General features: G+C 39.4%; 1 protein-coding gene across 5 annotated transcripts in view; it reads right to left on the reverse strand.

Moving 5' to 3' along the window:
- Positions 1-19,424, reverse strand: part of MTIF2 (mitochondrial translational initiation factor 2) — a 42,234-nt gene that overhangs the window by 21,795 nt on the left and 1,015 nt on the right. The window contains exons 1-4 of one of the 5 annotated variants that reach the window (XM_061210736.1): positions 15,277-15,299; positions 6,860-6,916; positions 2,229-2,454; positions 1,748-1,859 (exon numbers count right to left, since the gene is read on the reverse strand). In XM_061210736.1, the coding sequence (XP_061066719.1) occupies positions 1,748-1,859; positions 2,229-2,454; positions 6,860-6,909 (388 nt within the window). In that variant the 5' untranslated portion in view covers positions 6,910-6,916; positions 15,277-15,299. Of the gene's footprint in view, positions 1-1,747; positions 1,860-2,228; positions 2,455-3,855; positions 3,946-4,335; positions 4,427-6,859; positions 6,917-15,276; positions 15,300-19,424 lie in introns of those variants that run through there. The other 4 variants (XM_061210740.1, XM_061210738.1, XM_061210739.1 and 1 more) reach the window with 4 other exon arrangements.

Here is a 19,424-nt window from a genome sequence, read left to right on the forward strand (position 1 = left end):
TCTCTATCTATAAATGGGGATAATAATCATACGTGCTTCTAGAGAATTGTGAGAATTACATGAGTTAATACATATAAAGTATTGGTATATAGTAACAGCTCAATAAGTATAAGTTATTATCAGTACTTCTTTTTGCCAAAAGTCTGCTTCACTTGTTACTTTATTTTGCTATAATAATAAGCTATTTCTTGCTTACTAAATTTTAATGTCAGTTTATAATGAAAACGAAATGAAAATTTTGTTCCAACAATCCTAAATTGGTAATAAATACAGTAGTCCCTCAGTATCTGCAGGGGGTTGGTTCCAGGACATCCCCTGCATACCAAAATACATGGACTTTATATATAAGTCCCTTATATAAAATGGCACAGTATTTGCATATAACCTACACACATCCACCCATATATTTTAAATCATCTTTAGACTACTTACAATAACTAATACAATGTAATGTTATAATAAACAGTCGCTGATGCATGACAAATTCAAGTTTTGCTTTCTGGAACTTTCTGGATTTTTTTTTTTTAATATTTCTGATTCACGGTTGGTAGAATCCACGGATGCAGAACCCATGGATACAGAGGGCTAATTACAATTTTTATTACATTTCTAATAAAAATGGTATTATTAAAAGTTGTAGTTATGGACTTCCCTGGTGGTGCAGTGGATAAGAATCCGCCTGCCAGGGCTTCCCTGGTGGCGCAGTGGTTAGGAATCCGCCTGCCAATGCAGGGGACATGGGTTCGTGCCCTGGTCCGGGAAGATCCCACATGCCGCGGAGCGGCTAGGCCCGTGAGCCGCAACTACTGAGCCTGCGCATCTGGAGCCTGTGCTCCGCAACGGGAGAAGCCGCGACAGTGAGAGGCCTGCGCACCGCGATGAAGAGTGGCCCCCGCTCGCCGCAACTGGAGAAAGCCCTTGCACAGAAACGAAGACCCAACACAGCCAAAAATAAATAAATAAATAAATAAATTTATTTAAAAAAAAAAAAGAATCCGCCTGCCAATGCAGGGGACACAGGTTCTATCCCTGGTCCGGGAAGATCCCACATGCTGCGGAGCAACTAAGCCCATGCGCCACAACTACTGAGCCTGTGCTCTAGAGCCCGCGAGCCACAACTTCTGAGCCCGCGTGCCACAACTACTGAAGCCCGTGTGCCTAGCACCCGTGCTCCGCAACAAAAGAAGCCACCGCAATGAGAAGCCCGCGCACCGCAACGAAGAGCAGCCCCCCTCGCCGCAACTAGAGAAAGCCCGCGAGCAGCAACAAACACCCGATGCAGCCAAAAATAAATAAATAAATTTATTAAGGAAAAAAAATAGTTGTAGTTATTACTACAAATATTTTTCTGCTGGCACTACGCTACAGGTATTGTCAAAATGAGTGCAATTAGAGAATTATAGAGAAACAAAAGGAAAGTAAATGAGTATAAATATGGTCCCTCAGTCCAAAAGCATTCTTTGGACTTATCTTAATAGCCCACAAGATTTCTGAGAAAGAAAGGTTAGTTCAAATTAAAAAAATATTTTCCACTTTTATTAAAAGCAAAATCTTAGAGAACTAGATTTGGCAAAGAGCCAAGAAACTAATTAGGATTTGTCATCTAAAGTGAAAAATATTGGAATTACTTAACATCTTTTTAAACCACTAGTCTAATTTTCATCCTTGAATGCCTTAATCTCACTGCAAATAAAATACCAGGTATTCCACGTTTCCATATTTTTCCTTATAAAATTATCTGGCTCACCTATGTCTTTTTCCATTGCTCTGGCCAGCTCCTCAACAGTCATTCCAATCCATACCTCCACCTCCTTTTTAGATTTTGTTGAAGATAACTGAGATTTCTGCGATTTTTTTTCCTATTAAATATTCAGAACACATAAAGAAGAAGGAAGAAAAAACTTTGAGATTTATTCTGGAATATCTACCACAGTCAGGGCTCTTATTTTTACCAACACTCCCATAAATTGTTAAACCTTAGACTAAAATTTAAAATCCTGATTCCTTAATTCACTGTTATACACTGATATAAATAAGCAAATTAATCAACATTACTAAACAACTAACTAGAACCTCCCTTCCTCACAAAGATTTATTGCCTGGAATGTAGCATTAAGGCATAAAGATTTCAAAAATGACAAAATACTCAAGATGGATTTCTACTCATGGCTCTAGGCACTTTCATCTCAGACCAAATAATAGAGAAACTCAGAGAAATCTAGCACTACCTTCTTTGTCACCAGAAGCCTATGTTGAGATAAAGCGGCCCTGATGAGCACATCTGTTTGCCAGGGCTGGGCGTACAGCTGAGCTGTCCACACCGGGTAAGCAGATGAAAACACGTGCCTCCACTGTGCCAACATTCTTCTTTGATACAGGCTGTGCAGCTGCCTACAAATAGTGTGAAATCGTAGCAAGTTCTCCAACTTAAGTATCTTCTGGTTCATGTTTCTCCTAGGAAGAAAGTTTTCAAATACTATTTTGGTTAATATTGAAATCAAGTTAGCAAATATTAATTGGATATCTACTACACACAAAACACTGTGCTAGAGTTACAACAATGAGGAAAACTGGGTTCCCGCCCTGGAAGAGCTCACAGTCCAGTCAGAAAGATGGAATTCCGTACTAAGTACTCTCTAGATATTAACTATAACTATCGTTAATGTTCCTACCATAATAACACTGAAATACAATAACAAACTTGTAAGGGTTCTTTTTTTCACTCCTGAAACATCAACTAACCAAATCACAACTAGAATCTTTTTTTTTTTAAATGCAAATTTGAACTCATCAACTCTTTGCCAAACATTCTTTGGGAGGATGGGGGGAGAGTATCCCTAGTTTAATGTACAACTTCAAAACATGCTATGTAAGGACTCATTATCTGACCTCTGTTAACCTCTCACTCCATCTCTTACACTCTTATAGTTCCCTCACTCCTATCTCCCAAATTTTTGTTATTCTGTCTCACCGGTAATCTCCGACAGCTGTCTTCTAATCTTTGAAACTTTGCATATGCTCCCTCTCCTTGGAACTTTCAACCCTAACATTTTCCCCTCTTCCCAACCCCCACCCCCCAAAAAAAGATGCTTTAGAGTGGGAAGAAGGCACCCAATACATATCTACTGAATAATGCCAATAAATACCTATTGAATAATGCCTTTTGAATATTACTCTTGGGACGAAAGAAGAATTTACTGAGAGAAAACCACAACAGACCTCAACAGTATAGCTCAGAACTCAGTAGTATAGTCTCTTCCTCCTTGAGTCTTCTATTTCTTCTGATCACAAGACTGCATTTCTACAGCTTTGCTATTCAGTGTTTAAGGGAAGGAGCAACTAAAATAACATAAGAAGTACTAGTTTTCTCCTCAGCAGACATTTCATGAGCACCATCTTCCAGGCACTGCATTTGAGGTTGTTGAGTCAAAGTTTCATAAGCAAGAGTCCCTTCCTTTGGGGTTCACTGTCTTTAAAATGTTCCAATATAGTGATTCTTAAACACCTCAAGAATGGCACATTTAAAAAATCTTATTTAGGTACATTTCCCTGAACTAAGAAGTAAAGAGTGCTCAGGAAGCACAGAATTCCTTAGGGAAAAAAATTTTTTTAATGAGTCGAAAACCAGATTTAACAAGGACACAGATTAATATAATGGGAGGAAAGGTCCTACACGGAGATTAACCAAAGCACAGCTATTTCACTGACGCAGGGATTCAAAAAACACATTGGGGATCAATAAACCAAATACCAAAACTGGAAGGAACCTTACTTGCTACTTATTCCAAGCCCCTCATTTTAAAGAAAAGGAAAATGGAGTCCAGAGAGGTCAAAAAGCCTTCTCCAATGTCATACCGCTAGTTAATGACAGTCAGGACTAGAACCCAGGCTTTCTGACTCCCAGTTCGGTGTTCTTTCGCCGCTAGTATATTCTTATCATGGAACCTGGAAAAGGATGTTGGAAATAATGTAGTTGCGTTGGTGAAACGTCTGAATGAAACAGCTAGAAGCCTTGGGAGTTATCTGAAAGGTAAAAGAAGTCACTGTAGACTGTCGGATCTAGGGTGGCTTCGCCTGGAACCCGAGCCCAAAAAGCCTTGGGCACAGGGGAGGTCGGGGCGTGGAGGACACCTGCCGCGGCGCGCGGGGAGAGCAAGCAGCCGGCCGCTTCTGGTTGGATAACGCTTTCGTTATGCCGAAAGTAAGAATCACGCATGGATTAAGTGCATCATGGAAAGCCTCCCGAATGCGCAATGTTTGTCATCTGTGCCGCTAACACTTTAGGCCAAACAATACACGCCACCCGGGACGACCCGGCTAAGAGACCCCACTCACTTTGCTCCTACGTAGGGTCCAGGGCGCCGGAATTCTGCAGCAGGGTAAAGATCTCCTCCCGGGCCCGGGAGGACTGTCGGTCAGCTAGTCCGCCTCAAAAATGGTCCCGCTCGGGCTTCCGGTGCTACCGGAAGCGGTTCTAACCGGAATTCAGAAGTCCTATTTCGGAACAACCCTGTTGCCGCTGGTACAATCCGAGGGTGTACCCGGGTGGCGTGTCAGCAGCGCGTCGATAATCGTTTCTGCAGAACCCTTCGCTTTCTAGGAAGTAAATTACTGCTACTCTGGGGCTGTGAGCGGCCTCGATGTGTACAGCCCAAGGGAAAGTTAAACGGGGAAATGTGGGAGAAATGCTAAGTCCTTAAAAGACATACTAACAAAAAGGGGGAAATGCGAGGGAACGTGGCGATAGACCCAGTTAGTACTGGGCGAGGAGCGCTTTCTCTTTCAAAAGTCACCTCGTGTGGGTGGCATTTGAAGTAGTAAAGCTAGAGTGGGTTCCAATCCCAGCTCATCCCCAGTTGTGTAGACTTGGGGACGTTATGTAAACTCTCTGTTCCTCCCCCCGCCCCCCATAGTCTGGCCGCCTAACTCATGCCCCTCCCCTTTTTTATGTTTGTCTCCCCAGTGCCACCGCAAAGATGTGTAATCAGTGTCGTTGAATGACTGAATGGAAACCTCTGTCCTGAAAATCTTTTTAACGAACCTAACACTCACACACTTGAAAACTATTGAAGTGCATTTCAACTGCTATCATTTTACTTACCTTTCACACTCACTGAAGTGCCAATTTCTGCAAGAAAGTATTCTTTGCTCTCTCTGCCTTGCCAAGTAGTTGAGAAGCCAGAAATTGATTGAATTGAACATCAAAGTAACAGTCATACCTTTTTTCCCCAATATTAAAGTGAAAATAACCAATATGTTTCTTATCATGAAGAAAATACATACTAATGTGGAAAATTCAAGCAATACACTAAAATATAGAAAGTGGAGGGAGGGAGGGCCAAAGCTGGAAACATTTGAGCAACAAAATAACATAGTATTAGATTATAACAAATAAATGGGGGAGAAGGGACAAATCCTCCTTACAGAAAAATTCCACATAATATATGTGTATAACTTCTACTAGGAGGTAAAGCTTAACCCCCGCCCCGGCCCGCCTTGAGTGTGGGCTGGACTTAGTGACTTGCTTCCAAAGAATAGAATATGGAAAGGGAAAAATAGTACCTTCATAATGGAGAAAATTGGCAGACACCACCTTAACCAACTTATCACGGTAAACATCACCAGCAATGTCATGTTGATATCATGTACCCGCAGAAATGATGTGATGAGGACGTTTCATCTCTGTAATATTCGTCCCCAAAACCCACAACCCTCCTCTAATCACGGGGAAAACATCAGACAAACCCAAATTAAGGAGCATTCTACAAAATATCTGAGCAGAACTCTTCAAAGCTGTCAAGGTCATGAAAAGCAAGAAAAGACCAAGAAGCTATCACAGATCAGACAGAAGGAAATGTGATGACTGAATGCAGTGTGGGATCCTGTATAGAATCCGGGAACAGAAAAGCACACTAGTGGAAAAACTGGTGAAATCTGAATAAAATCTGTAGTTTAGTTACTTGTAATACCCCAGTGTTAATTTCTTAATTTTCACAAACATATCATAGCTAATATAACATGTTAACATTAGAGGAAACTGAGTGAAGGACATTCGGGAACTCTCCACTATCTTTGCAAATTAAAATTTATTTTTTAACTAAAGAAAGTGAGTCAAATCCTAGATCCCACCTCTCCAGAAGTAACCACTTTGTGCGTGTGTGTGTGTACACATCATTCCATTTATCTCTGTATAAATACATGTATACATACAATTTTATGTAAATGAGATTCATGCTATAAATGCTGCTTCTTATCTCTGCAGCAATATATACTGGAAATCTTACACGCTGATGAACATAAATCCATATCATTCTTTTAAATGATTTTGAAAGATTCCATTGTTTATAAGTGCCATACCCACATAGATGGACATATGTGCTGTGTCCAGTATCTAACATAATATTGCAATGAATATTCTTGGGCATACACTTTTGCATGACAGTCCAGTTCTTTCTCTATAGAATAAATTCCTAAAAATGGAAGCCCTATTTCCTTTCAGTGAAGAATGGTATTTATAATCTAGGCTCAGGGTGTCAGGTATGTTCATTGTTACTGGGGTTTTGATGCTCTCAAGCCCTCCCATTGGTCAAAGCTGGGGAATATTATACACATGTGTGCACACATTTCCATCTACATACATTGAAAACCATGCATTCCCACTGATATCGTGAAGTCCAATCTAACACCATAGGGTTCACACTAGGCTTTTCCCTTTATGTGTATGTAACTTCCTTTTCTGGCAGTGAGAAACCTGACTCGCATCAGCCTTAATATATTTACTTATTTAAGCAATTCCCCTGTATGAAACCAATCTCCAATCTGGCCACCACCCCATCTCCTGCACTCATGCCCTCCTTACCTCTCTCCAGCTTGGACTCCCAAGGCCAGTTCACCCCTTGAAGTGGACATCTTCACCCTGATTGGATGTAAAATGTTAACATTAGGGGAACCTGGGTAAAGGGCATTTGGGAACTCTCTCCAATATCTTTGCAACTATTCTGTAATCTAAATTTACAGCAATACAGGGCCACTGGAGCCCCCCACTCCTGCCCTACATCTGTGGATGGGCTGCCTTGCCCTTGCCCCTGATGGCTTTAGGACTGAAAACTTGCGGAAGGGGAGGGATGAAGAAGGGCTCCTATTCCCACTTCACCTTATGTCCTTTGTTGGCCTTCTAATCTGATCATATTAATTATGGAACATAATAAGTCCAGAGACAGGTGGAGCCAACTTAACCACAAATAATGTTTCATATTGCCATCTCCTTGGTGAAAGTTATGTCTCAGAAGTATTAAATGATAGGTCTAAAACACACTCAATGAGCAAACTTGAAACAAAAGAACAGTGGAAAAAAAAGAAGGAAGGGAAGAAAGAAAGAAAAGGAAAGAAAGAAGGAAGGAAGGAAAGAAAGAAAGAAAAAGAAAAGAAAAGAAAGAGAAAGAAAGGAGGGAGGGAGGGAGGGAAGGAGGGAAGGAAGGAAGAGAAAAAGGAGCTGTATTGCGGCTATCCCTTTCCTATCTAGAAAATGGTTTGAACTCTTGTTAGTTCTGACATTCAACTTGTTCCCTCTCCCAACCTTTTTCTTGCCTTTCAAGATCTTGGCAGAAAGCTCCTTTTTAAGGGGCTAGGTCACTTCAATATCCAGACTAATTATAGTTCTTGGTGATAATTAGGGGTAAACGGCCTTCTTGCAAGAGGGATAGGGTATGAGTTGCAGCCCAGCACACACTGGCCTGACAGTACTAGAAGGAACTACAGTCGTGTCTCTGAGCTTATTCTAGGAGGAGGAAATCACAAGGAACAACACAAGAATTAGGTATCTTCCAAAGAGAAGCTGATCAGGGCTGCAGTAAAGCAGAACAAAATTACAAGGTTTAAATCTGTTTTGTTTTCTGTCTCAACTGTCATTTGCTGGCTTCACAAAATAAAGCAAAACACCCTGCAATATAAATTGCTAGAGGAATGGTACCAGGAATTTTAAAACTAGAAGAGACTTGAGAACCTGAATCATGGCAATCTAAAATTATCAGTAATAGTTACGATCATAACTATTATTTTCACTGCCATTTATGTACCAGTCACATAAATATTTTGTTATATTTAATATGTTATACAGCAGTTCTTGGCACATTAGCAGGTCTGAGGCCAATTGACAACTCAGTTTTCCTTGACTCTGATTTGGCAACTTCCCCTAGTGAAAAATTGATAATCTAGAGGTCAAATTTTAGTAAGGTCAATTTATTTTAAATGTGTGGCTTCGTTGAAGATCACTATACCTTAATAATAGTAATAATAATAGCTATCATTCATTTGACATACTAAGGATGAAGCATTGTTCTTAATGCTTTATCATTATCATCTGATTCAAGCCTGCAAGATTGAATGTCTTATTTTTGAACATCAATTTTAACAAACCAGAGGGATTGCACTATCACTGGAGAAGTTAAGTAACTTGTCCCGGTCACACCCTTAGTGATCGGTGAGATGGACCTAAATTCAAGTCTGTTTGATTCCAAGACTGTTTCTCAACTACTGCCATAACTGAAGAAGTTGAATTAAAGATCTTTAGGGGAAAAAAAAAAAAAAGATCTTTAGAGTCCCATCCATCTTTGAGATTTTACCTTTTGAACATATGAAAATAAGCATTTTTTAACTTAAATTTGATATCAATCTTTACTACATGATATATGGTAAATATTTGTGTTTCTATTAGTATTGAAGCTTCTATTAAAGCAACAATTCTCTTTATGGAAAACAATAAGAGTAACAATTCTGTATATTTCTAGTGGAAAACATGGCATTCATCTCCAGTAACCTCTATATCAATACTGATTAAAGATCTGTGCATTGGATTTTCATCAGCAATGAGATAGTTATCTCTTTACCACTGGCATTCAAATTACACAAAGCATTTCTTGGGTTTCCTCTTGAGTCTCATCAAATTATGCTTCACTGATTTCTTCATACATGATTACATCTCTTACAAAAATTTTTTTACTATAAAGTCTTTTGTTTCAGTTTTTCCCAGCTTTATTGAGGTATAATTGACAAAATCGTAAGATATTTAAAAGTGTACAATGTGATACAGTGTACAATTTGATATATAAACACATTGTGAAACAATTTCCCCCCATTGAGTTAATTAACCCATCCATCACCTCACATATTTACCTTTTTGTTGTCATGGTTGAAAATGTTACATTCTATTCTCTTAGCAAATTTCAATCACACAATATAGCATAATCATCTGTAGTTACCATGTTATACTTTATATCCTCGGACCTTATTCATCTTATAACTGAAAGTTTGTACCCTTTTACTAACCTACGTTCCTTATTTCTACATACTTGTCCCACCTCTTCCACTAACTAGTATTACAACTTCGAATAAGACAGCAACCTTTCTGGTGTTCAATATCTTCATTACAAAATTAAAAAGGTTACATTCTTGCAGTATTATTTCTGGAAAGTTTAAAAATATAACTTTTAAATAAATATAAAATGAGTATGTGTCTAAAGATGCATTTAACTCATTAATGGGAGATCCAGAAAGATGGTAAGCCTTGGTCAAAGAGAACTGGGGAGTGCCACATATTTACAGCTGCTGAAAGAATGAATACTTGAATAAGACTGCTAATATAGGTACAAAAGTGATTAATATCCTGCAGCACAATAAACGGTTACCTTTTCTATGGGACAAAAATCATTTGCACCTCTACTGGACAAAATTCAATTGTATTACTATCAGTTTTCTACATGTTAAGATTTACCCTTACAGAGTTGTACAGTACCTCTGTACTAAAAAATAATAAATATCAAGTCAAACAAAAGTGCACATTCCTGGAGAATCAGACAATCCCAGGAGTGCCTGCTAGACAAAACCCAGCAGGACACTGAAAGAACAAATAGTCATCCCTTCGCCTATTTCCAAGTTTCGGATAATTTTTCTTAATAGAACTAAGAATCCTCTGAGTTTTAAAATTCTCTTTTAGGAACCAGCGCCAAAAATGTAACATCACTAAGAATTACAACACTAGCACACCACAGTAAGCACACACTGATTACATTTATTCTACTTAGGATTGTCATTTGCCATTTTAAACCACCAGACTAATTGAAAGGCTAACTGTAATTTGCTGATATTTATGGCTTCCAAGAAAGCTTTACAAAGGATGTGTCTCATCTTATGCTGAAATTAAGTAGTTTGTTCAATAATTAATAAATATATATTAAGAACGCATCATGTACCAATCACAGTTTTAGGATAAAACAGAGAAATAAAATAGATGAAAACTCGTGTCTTCAAGAAGATTATATTCTTGTAGTGGGAAATTCCATATGAATTAAACATTTAAAGGTTGAGTAAAAATTAGGAGACAACATAAATGATATCATTCGTAAACTTGGGTGGGAAAAACCTTTCTAGTCATAATTCTAAAATCAGAAACTAGGGAATTCCCTGGTGGTCCAGTGGTTGGGACTCTGCTCTTCCATTGCAGGGGGCCCCTGGTCTGGGAACTAAGATCCCACAAGCTAGGCAGCAGCGCGTCCCCCCCCCCTCCAAAATTCAGAAACTATAGGGGAAAGAACCATTAGTTAGACCAGTGATTCCCAAACTTAAGCAGGTATCAAGTCACCCGGAGGGCTGAGTAAAGCACGGATTGCTGGCCCACCCTCCCAGAGTATCTGATTCTGTAAGCGCGAGGTGGGCTAGGAGAATTTATTTCTAACAGATTCTCAGGTGATGACAGTAACGCTGGTCTGAGGACTACATTTTGAGAACCTGGATTAGAATACATAAATGTTTTAAATGTCTGTAGTGTCAAGACATAAATAAATAAATAAATAAATAAATAAATAAATAAATAGCTATAACTGGGAAAACATTAGCAATCTATGATCAATTAATGGTGTAAATTGGGAGCATTTCTTCTCTACCCTTGAAGTTCTACTCTTGAACTCTTGAAGTTCTTTTCTGTGAAAGGAGCTCATTTCATGCGATTTTGGGCCTTTTTCAGCCTCTTTACTCATTCCGATTTCGAGGAGATGGGTCCAATTACTAAATTTGAGACTAATTGAGCATACATTCAACTCAACTTCCTTTCCCTCGGGGGAACCGGTCTGCCACTGGCAAAGAGAGCAGACAAAAATCACTGTGCTCTCCAGCAATTCTCCTTACATTCTAGTGGAGAAGTTTATATTTTATCTTTATGGTACTAAGTTGATATTTAACAAGTACAGACATACCATCCTACATCAGTAAACATAAAAGTGATATTGATATTTTTCCTAAGTCTTAAAAACACAGTGCAAACGCGTGTTTGCTTATTTAATAGTTTTGACTCTGCTAATCAAATGATTGCTAATAAAGATGTGGAGAATGGAATGTTCTTGTACTGCAAATTTATAAAACCATTCTGGAAGGCAATCGACAATAGTTATCAATTTAAATGTATAAACTGTGTAACTTTGCAGATTCTAAGATTTATTCTAAGGAATAAATGAAATAATTATGCAAAGATATATAGATATAGAACTATAGATACTTACCATAGCCTTCTTTATAATACTATGAAAAATTTGGAAATTATTAACATATAAGTCATTGGACATTGGACATTCCCAAATTTGGAACTGAGTGAATAAATGAAATACTATACAGACATTACAAGTGATAATGTAGTTCTCTGTTGACATGGAAAAATGTCTACTGAGTGAAAAAAGGAAAGATCATAAAATATCATATGTTATATAATCAAATAAAACTAGAAATAAACAGCATATATAGAGTATACATACACATCATACATGTGGTGTGCATATATATGTTTATATACCTGTGACATAAATGCTTGTGCATCTTTTTGTGTGGTCTGATTTTTTTTCAATAAACATGTATCTTTTTATCTTCTGTGTTTCTTTTTAAGTATGATTTTAAAACATTTATTTAAAGAAATAAAGTCATACAACTTGTTAAAAAAACATTAACAGTATTTTTACACTCAGAAAAAGAAAGCTACTTTATGTTTTGGAGAAATGCTGAATATGAGTTTGTTTCTGATTGACCTGGCTCTTTTTGTTCTTACATTATACCCCATACTTTTCAAAAATATATTTATTAATATTTACTGAAATCAGCACTTATCATAAATAGGTAAATCAAATCAGCAAGGGTAGAGGAATAATATGTGATTAGGAGTAATCTGGTCTCAATCTTATATTTTATTAAAATTTATGCAAATATATTCAATTTACAAGTTAAATTTAACTCATTAAAATCACAGGAAATTTCTCTTTTTAGCAAGACTAGGACAGAAATTCCAAAGTAGTTCCCATAAACCTAATCCAATCAAACTAATTATTCTGAAATGCTAGACCTAAAGAAAATATTCCCCAGTCCACATGCAAAGTAAGAAAAAATAATCTACCCCATAGTACTTTTGTATAGAAGTCAGTTTTCTTGGGTTGCTGTGAGAACCACCTACAGACCATGTAATAACAAGGAGTATAAGGCTCCGTTCACTCATTTAGTGGTTTACTAGGTCCAGAAAGGTAAGACTGCTTTGAAGAGCAGCTCAGAGCATGTCTTGCTGGCCTGGCCTCCTTCTGCAGCGGTTCCTGAATCACAGCAATTGCTGTTCCACCTGGTTCAGGGTTAGGAGGACGGAGCTACTCACCAGGTATTTACAGTACAGCCTGGGGCTCCCAGCAGCGTCTGGAAATACTTCCTTGTCCAAAGTAAAGCTTCCTTATGACTATTTAATTTTAAATGAGTGTTTAAAGTGAACAAAAGAAAGAAACCTGCTACTTCTCTGCTTAACCAAGTTGTAATCTACTGCATGTGCTTTTTTCATGTTGTATGAAACCAGTATTTTCCCAGACGAGAAAACTGAACATCTTTACCCGTTTCATATTTTAATTTGGAGGTAATTAAATTCCATCTGCCCACTTATTAAATTTTTTATCTTAACTTTCTTCTCTTTTGAAGTCTTGTTTGAAAATACCCTCACGTGATCTTAATTGTGGAGACAGTTTACATTTCCCTTTGTTTGTTTAATAACTTTTTTGATCTTTTTCAGACTTGGTTTACATTTCTTTATTTTTAACTTATTGATTCCCCCCTCCCTGTTATTAGCCGGAGATAACCGCCTCAAGAAGTGTATTTTTAGCAGGTAAGCATTTTAGTTCTGATGAAACAAAAATTCACATTTTAAGGCAAGACAAAAAAAATTTAAACATAAAACTTTTAATCTACTCTTTGGCCTCCTCCCTTCCTTCTAGTGTGCGTTGCGCATCTGCATTATGTGTTAACCAGAACTCCCCAGTGGCAGAAATACCTGCTCAACCATGAAGATCAATTTTCCTTATTTTGGGGCCAGCCATGTAACTCCTCAGAAGATAATATTCCTTCCTCAATCCTGTAAGGGGTCACAATGACCCACCACTCACCTGGTATGTGCAGACATCTTTGGTGAACAATGCCAATATACTATTTCCCTTAAAGATAGTGATTGGTGCAGAAGAGACACTTAAAGGACGTTCTTAGCTTAAATACTTACTTGTGACCTTATTAATGTTAACTAGCTATATTACTTGTATTCTGCCTATTTTACAAGATTATTATTTCTTGCATTACCAAATGTGTGACAAGCCTCAGATAAAACTAATGATGATTAGGCTAACTGAAATGATTGATCAAACACATAGTTCCGCAAGATCAATGATTGTAATAGTGTAACTCTAGATGTGAGAAGACGCAACAAGAGGGAACGACTTCCTGGACCATAACAGACTAGTAAGACAGGCAGTCCAGAGGCTTCTGGTTACTGTTAACAGGGTCTAGTCCAATTATAGTAGCACGTTGCGTGGCCTATCGATGAAATCCTCACCTGACCTGGGAATCGCCATTAGGCAAACTGGTCATGAAATGCCTCCCAAACATTGCTCAAAATTAAGACCAAAAGGGAGGGGACTGTCAAATAAAGAATATTGCCCACCGTACAGTTCTACAAGAATCAAGTCATTAGCTACTGCAGTCGCTGACCTACAGTACATCCTGAAAGGAATTCAGGGTGGAGATCAGGATGAGACACTTTGTATACTGGAAAACGGACAGAACTGGCCCTCAGATAGATCTTTTCAGGAGAAAATTTTATGAACCTAGTTTCCTGCATCTTCCCATACTTAGAAAAGCACTAAAACCATTAACTAAGATATCTCTTCCTCTCGAATAGCAGTAACCTTCTACTAAGATGAGTGCTTGATGGCATGTACCACTTTGCCAAAATCATACATACTGGCCTCACCCTTTACCTCTTTGGAACAGTCCCCAGAGCTTTCTGAAAGACTGCCTCCCGGGTTATAATCCTCAGGTTGGCTCGAATAAAAGTTTCCATGTCTTTCTTAGATTGACTAGTGATTAATTTTTTCATTGATAGTTCCCAGCTCCAGTGTGTAGGAAATGAACAATGTCCCCAGTCCCCATGCTCTTTGCATGCCAACCACACTGACCTCTTTCAAGGCCTTGGTTTACCTTGGCCTCTGCCTTGGTTTGCTTCCACCCTTGCACAAGGTGTCATGCTGTTTCCTTTGCCTGGGACACTCTTCTCTCCTTGCTCTTCCCTCTTAATTCTTACTTATCTTTCAGATCTTAAACTTCACTTCCTTGACCACTCTGCCCTCCCATAAACTAGATGCAATTCCCCTATTATATCCTTCTTAGCACTTGTCACCCAGGCAACTTAGCATTTGTTTCTGTATTTGACTAAAGCTGTATCCTCCAATAGACTGTTTGCTTTACAAGGTCAGTGTCTCTGTCTGGTTTTGCTCACCACTGTACCTTCAGCACTTAGCTGATCTTCAATCATATTTTATTGAATTTAATTAAATCTGGCCCAACTCCCCACATGATAGAGCTGGAAGGAAAGTTAACCTGAGGCTATTATTGAGATTTTTCTCCCTTCTCCATGGTATCATGCAGGAACCTAGGAGGAGCCAGGGAACTGGACTGTGGGATTATTGTCCTCTTCTTCACGGCTCCTCGTTGAGCAGTGAAGCTCAGAGGGTGCTTTGGCAGGGCTGCCCCAGGTGGACTGCCTTCCACTGACAGCAAGTTCCCAACTTGCCACCCACTGGAGGGACAAAGTGCCAAAAAAGGAACTGTCCTCCACCGTCCCATCTTCCTCACCCCAGTCCTCACCCTCTCTTCTGACCCTTAGGAAACCAAAATTTCCTCCTGGATGTAGATGCTTTCTCCTCCATTACTCTAGGAACTAACCTCCATCGTCTCCTGTCCTGGGATGAATTCTCCTCCATGGGCCTTTAGAAACCAGTTTTCCTGGAATGGGTTAGAGAAAGAGGATGCTAATAACAGGTTTTTTTGTTTGTTTTCATTTTTTTTTAAGTTACTCTCCTCTACAGGTATGTGTATTTTGAAGAAAAATTGGGGGCATATTGTCTATACCCTTCTATAACTCATTTTCCCCATTTACCAAATTGTACTTCCCTATAGCCTTAAATATTGAGAGTATGATTGAGAATATAGAATTCCCTAGGGAGAAGTCACCTAATTTATTTAACATGCCCCTTTATGGTGGGATCTTCCTGGTTCCGTAGCCTGACAGTTAGGATCCTTTGTGCCTAGTTCTAGCCTCGTCTCCTGCTGGCAGGCCTCTCATTCTGCTCTACTGTCACACCAAATCATAACGCCCCAGGACACGTCGTGCTTCTTCTCCTCCATTCTTCCAGAGTTTCTTCAGCTGGATCCCTTTTTTTCTGATCAGCTCTTACTTATCCCTTCAAATTGGTGTCATCTTCTCCTATTGCTTTCCCTGACGTACCACCCCAGTCTGCTTAGTGCCTTCTGGGCTCCCAAAGCATCCTCATTATGCCAGTCTCATTGCACTGGGCATATTTTCTTGGATTTATCCTCTGTGAATGTTTCAGTCCTCTTCACTAGATTTTAAGGTCTCTGAGGGCAAAAAGCATGGCACATATAGATGTGTCATAGTGTACCTGGCACATAGAGTTGTTCCAAAAGATTTGTTGAAGAGACACAGATTGCAGGAAGCATTTTTTTTTTAATTGCCTCGCTTTCTTTTTGGGTATGCACAGCTTCTTAGGATGGCTTTGAACTTACCTGTCCTGTAATTGCCCTTTGTTTTATGCAATTATGGGGGTTTCTAACATTCTTCACCTAATAAACGCAGTGATGCCCAGTCCCCTTGGTGTTGATAAATAGTTTCAATTTTGGCCTTTTTATTTCCTTTGCCAGGTAGGCTACAATTGTAGCTGTTCCTTTACTTTGAGCAGACGTAAGATGAGGTTCCCTTGTTTCATGGACCCTGGCACAACTCCATCTTCCAGATCTCCTTTTCAGATTCGTTCTTTATCTGTCAATTATCCACACTCTTCCTAAGGATAACAAGAGTCTTTCCTTCAGTGTGTTCTTGGAGAAATGCCAGAAGACTTCTTTTTGTTTGTTTGTTTTGGCTGTGCCATGCAGATTATGGGATCTTAGTTCCCGGTCCAGGGATCGAACGTGGGCCCTCAGCAGTGAAAGCCCAGAATCCTAACCACTGGACCGCCAGGGAATTCCCCCAGAAGACTTTTTAGTAAGTTTTCCCCTGTTTGTAAAATAATTTGGTAACCCCCATTTATCAGATACTACCCCTTCTCCTAGAATCATGAGATTTCATATTCAAGTTCTGTGACTAGATGTCTAGTTTCTCAAGTTCATGCTGATAATTTTGAATTTAATGTTTCATGTTGTTTTTTCCAATGTAAATTTGAGATTGTATTTGCTCTGAGGTCAAGGCACTATGCGAAGGATAGCATTTCTTTTGTATTTAATACAATGCTGACATGTATGTTTGATAAATAAATATAAATATGCATTAAACTTGGGTTAGGATAGTTTCTAAACAGTGATATAAGGTTCTTTTACCATAGACAGATTTAGCTTCATTTTATAATAAAAATCTTTGGTGGTAAGACTCATTGGGAGCAGGGTACTTGCTCATTCAACCACAGGTAGACTAAAATTAAGAGAACATTAGTGTAGACCAGGGGGAGATGATAGTCATTTGGGCTAGAGTGATGGAGGTGGTTAGAAGAAGAAGGATTTAAGAAACTGAACTGTGATGGATTTTGGCTATGGGTGGGGGGAGGGATTCACACCTTGCATACCTGATGGATGGCAGTTCATTTCCAAAGAGATTTCCAGATCAGAACACCCTATTTGCCTAGACAATGTGCTGGATGCCACGGTCAGTTTTTCCTCTCTGTGCTCCTCCTTCGTAGCTGTCATGTAGACCTTATCCTTGGTTAATTGTTTCCCTAGTTTTGGACATGATTCACATTTCTTAGTCACAATCAGATTCCAATTTTTTCCCGTTTATGCTCAGGTCAACGTGATTGAATTTGGGTATTCTTAAACATATTCAAATATTTTAAGGACAGTCATTTGGGATAGGCCATATCTTCATATAGGTGGTCTTTGGTATTCTAATGCTTTCTACTTTCATTCTTAGATGGAAACCTAGTGAAAAAAATGAGCCTCACCGCATCTTATACGCCAAAGTAAATTTTAAATGAATTAATGAATTGAGTATTAAGAAAATATATCGAATAGTCTATTGCTGGAGGTTAGCTTTCTATACTTAGATCAGAATAACTTAAAAAGAATGACATTTGGTTACACAAAAATAAGTAACTTCTGTAGATAAAACCAAACTTTAAAAAATCCCTTCTTGGGAATTCCCTGGCAGTCCAGTGGTCAGGATTCTGGGCTTTCACTGCCAGGGGCCCGGGTTCGATCCCTGGCTTGGGAACTAAGATCCCGCAAGCTGCGCGGTGCAGGGGAAAAAAAAAAATCTCTTCTTAAATGGGAAAAATGAAACCCATTTGGAGGATATATGACAAATAAAAGGCACATAACTTGATTATTTAAACAGCTCATGTAAACCAGTGTGAAAGCCATTAACATTCACTCCATAGCTAAATGAGCCAAGACATAAACGAAGCTAATTCACAAATGGGGAAATAAAATAATAAACATGGAGAAAATGTTCTGAGTGAGCCGTTCCCCCTTATCTAAGTTTTCTAAATACTCTGTAATGTGGTACATTGCTTTTGCTGTTGACCTGAATTTAGGTGGCCACGGGCAGAGGCCTGTTGTTGGTTCTATAATCAAGGATCAAACAACTGGATGGACTGTTTGAAGGAAAACATGGCTTAATAGTTTTAAGAGGTGGGTTAAGCTTAGAACTTTTAAAATTGTATTATCCAAGGCCAATTCTGGGTGAAATCGTGAAGTTGGCTCTGATTTCCTCTTTCACAGCTTCCTCCAAGGTTGTCATGTGGGTGAGGACTCAGATATAGCCCTCCCTCGGTATCCAAGGTATCCAAGGGGGATTAGTTCCAGGGACCCCCCCCCCCCGCAGATATGAAAATCTGTGGACGCTGAAGTTCTTACATAAAATGGCATAGCATTTGCAAATGACCTACGCACATTCTCCTGTATATTTTATTATTATTATTTTAAAATAAATTTACTTATTTATTTATTTATTTTTGGCTGCCTTGGGTCTTCATTTCTGCGTGCGGGCTTCCTCTAGTTGCGGTGAGCGGGGGCTACTCTTCATTGCAGTGCCCGCGCTTCTCATTGTGGTGGCTTCTCTTGTTGCGGAGCACGGGCTCTAGGCGCGCAGGCTTCAGTAGTCGTGGCACGCAGGCTCAGTAGTTGTGGCTCGCAGGCTCTACAGCGCAGGCTCAGTAGTTGTGGTGCACAGGCTTGGTTGCTCCGCGGCCTGTGGGATCTTCCCAGACCAGGGCTCAAACCCGTGTCCCCTGCACTGGCTGGCGGATTCTTAACCACTGTGCCACCAGGGAAGTCCCTGCAGTGTCTTCTTAAGAGACTTCCTCTCCAGGCCTTCAATTTGCACCCCAGAAATGACCTAAATATTATATATTCCTACTAGAGTTAAACGTCCCTAGGAATATCTACGTTTTATCTGGGATTCTATTCCTGAATTGGTTGATTTGGCCTGCGCTGGGGTCCTAGCCCAGACCGAGACCCCTTGTCTCAGCCAGGGAGGTTCTTTTTCCGATCGGATTCACACAGCCGATAACAAAACCTATGCTGAGACTGGAACAGCACGAGCTTTATTTAATGGCTAAAGAATGCAGAAGCGGAAACCTCGTTTGCAAATCAACTTCTCTACCCAATTCCAGGGGAGACACTGTTTATAAGAGGGTCGAGGTAGAAGGGAGGGAATTGCAAAGAGTGGGAGGAATATTCATGACTTATCCGAGAACGGGGGTGTGGTTTGGACCTGGAACTGATGCAACTCTCCTTTCCGGTCCTTGTATGGGCTTTTCCGGTTGTTGTCATGGCAACTGTCAGCTGTCATTGCACCGGTGAGT

This window comes from Eubalaena glacialis, chromosome 14 (genome assembly GCF_028564815.1).
Source record: "Eubalaena glacialis isolate mEubGla1 chromosome 14, mEubGla1.1.hap2.+ XY, whole genome shotgun sequence".
NCBI classification, from domain to species: domain Eukaryota; kingdom Metazoa; phylum Chordata; class Mammalia; order Artiodactyla; family Balaenidae; genus Eubalaena; species Eubalaena glacialis.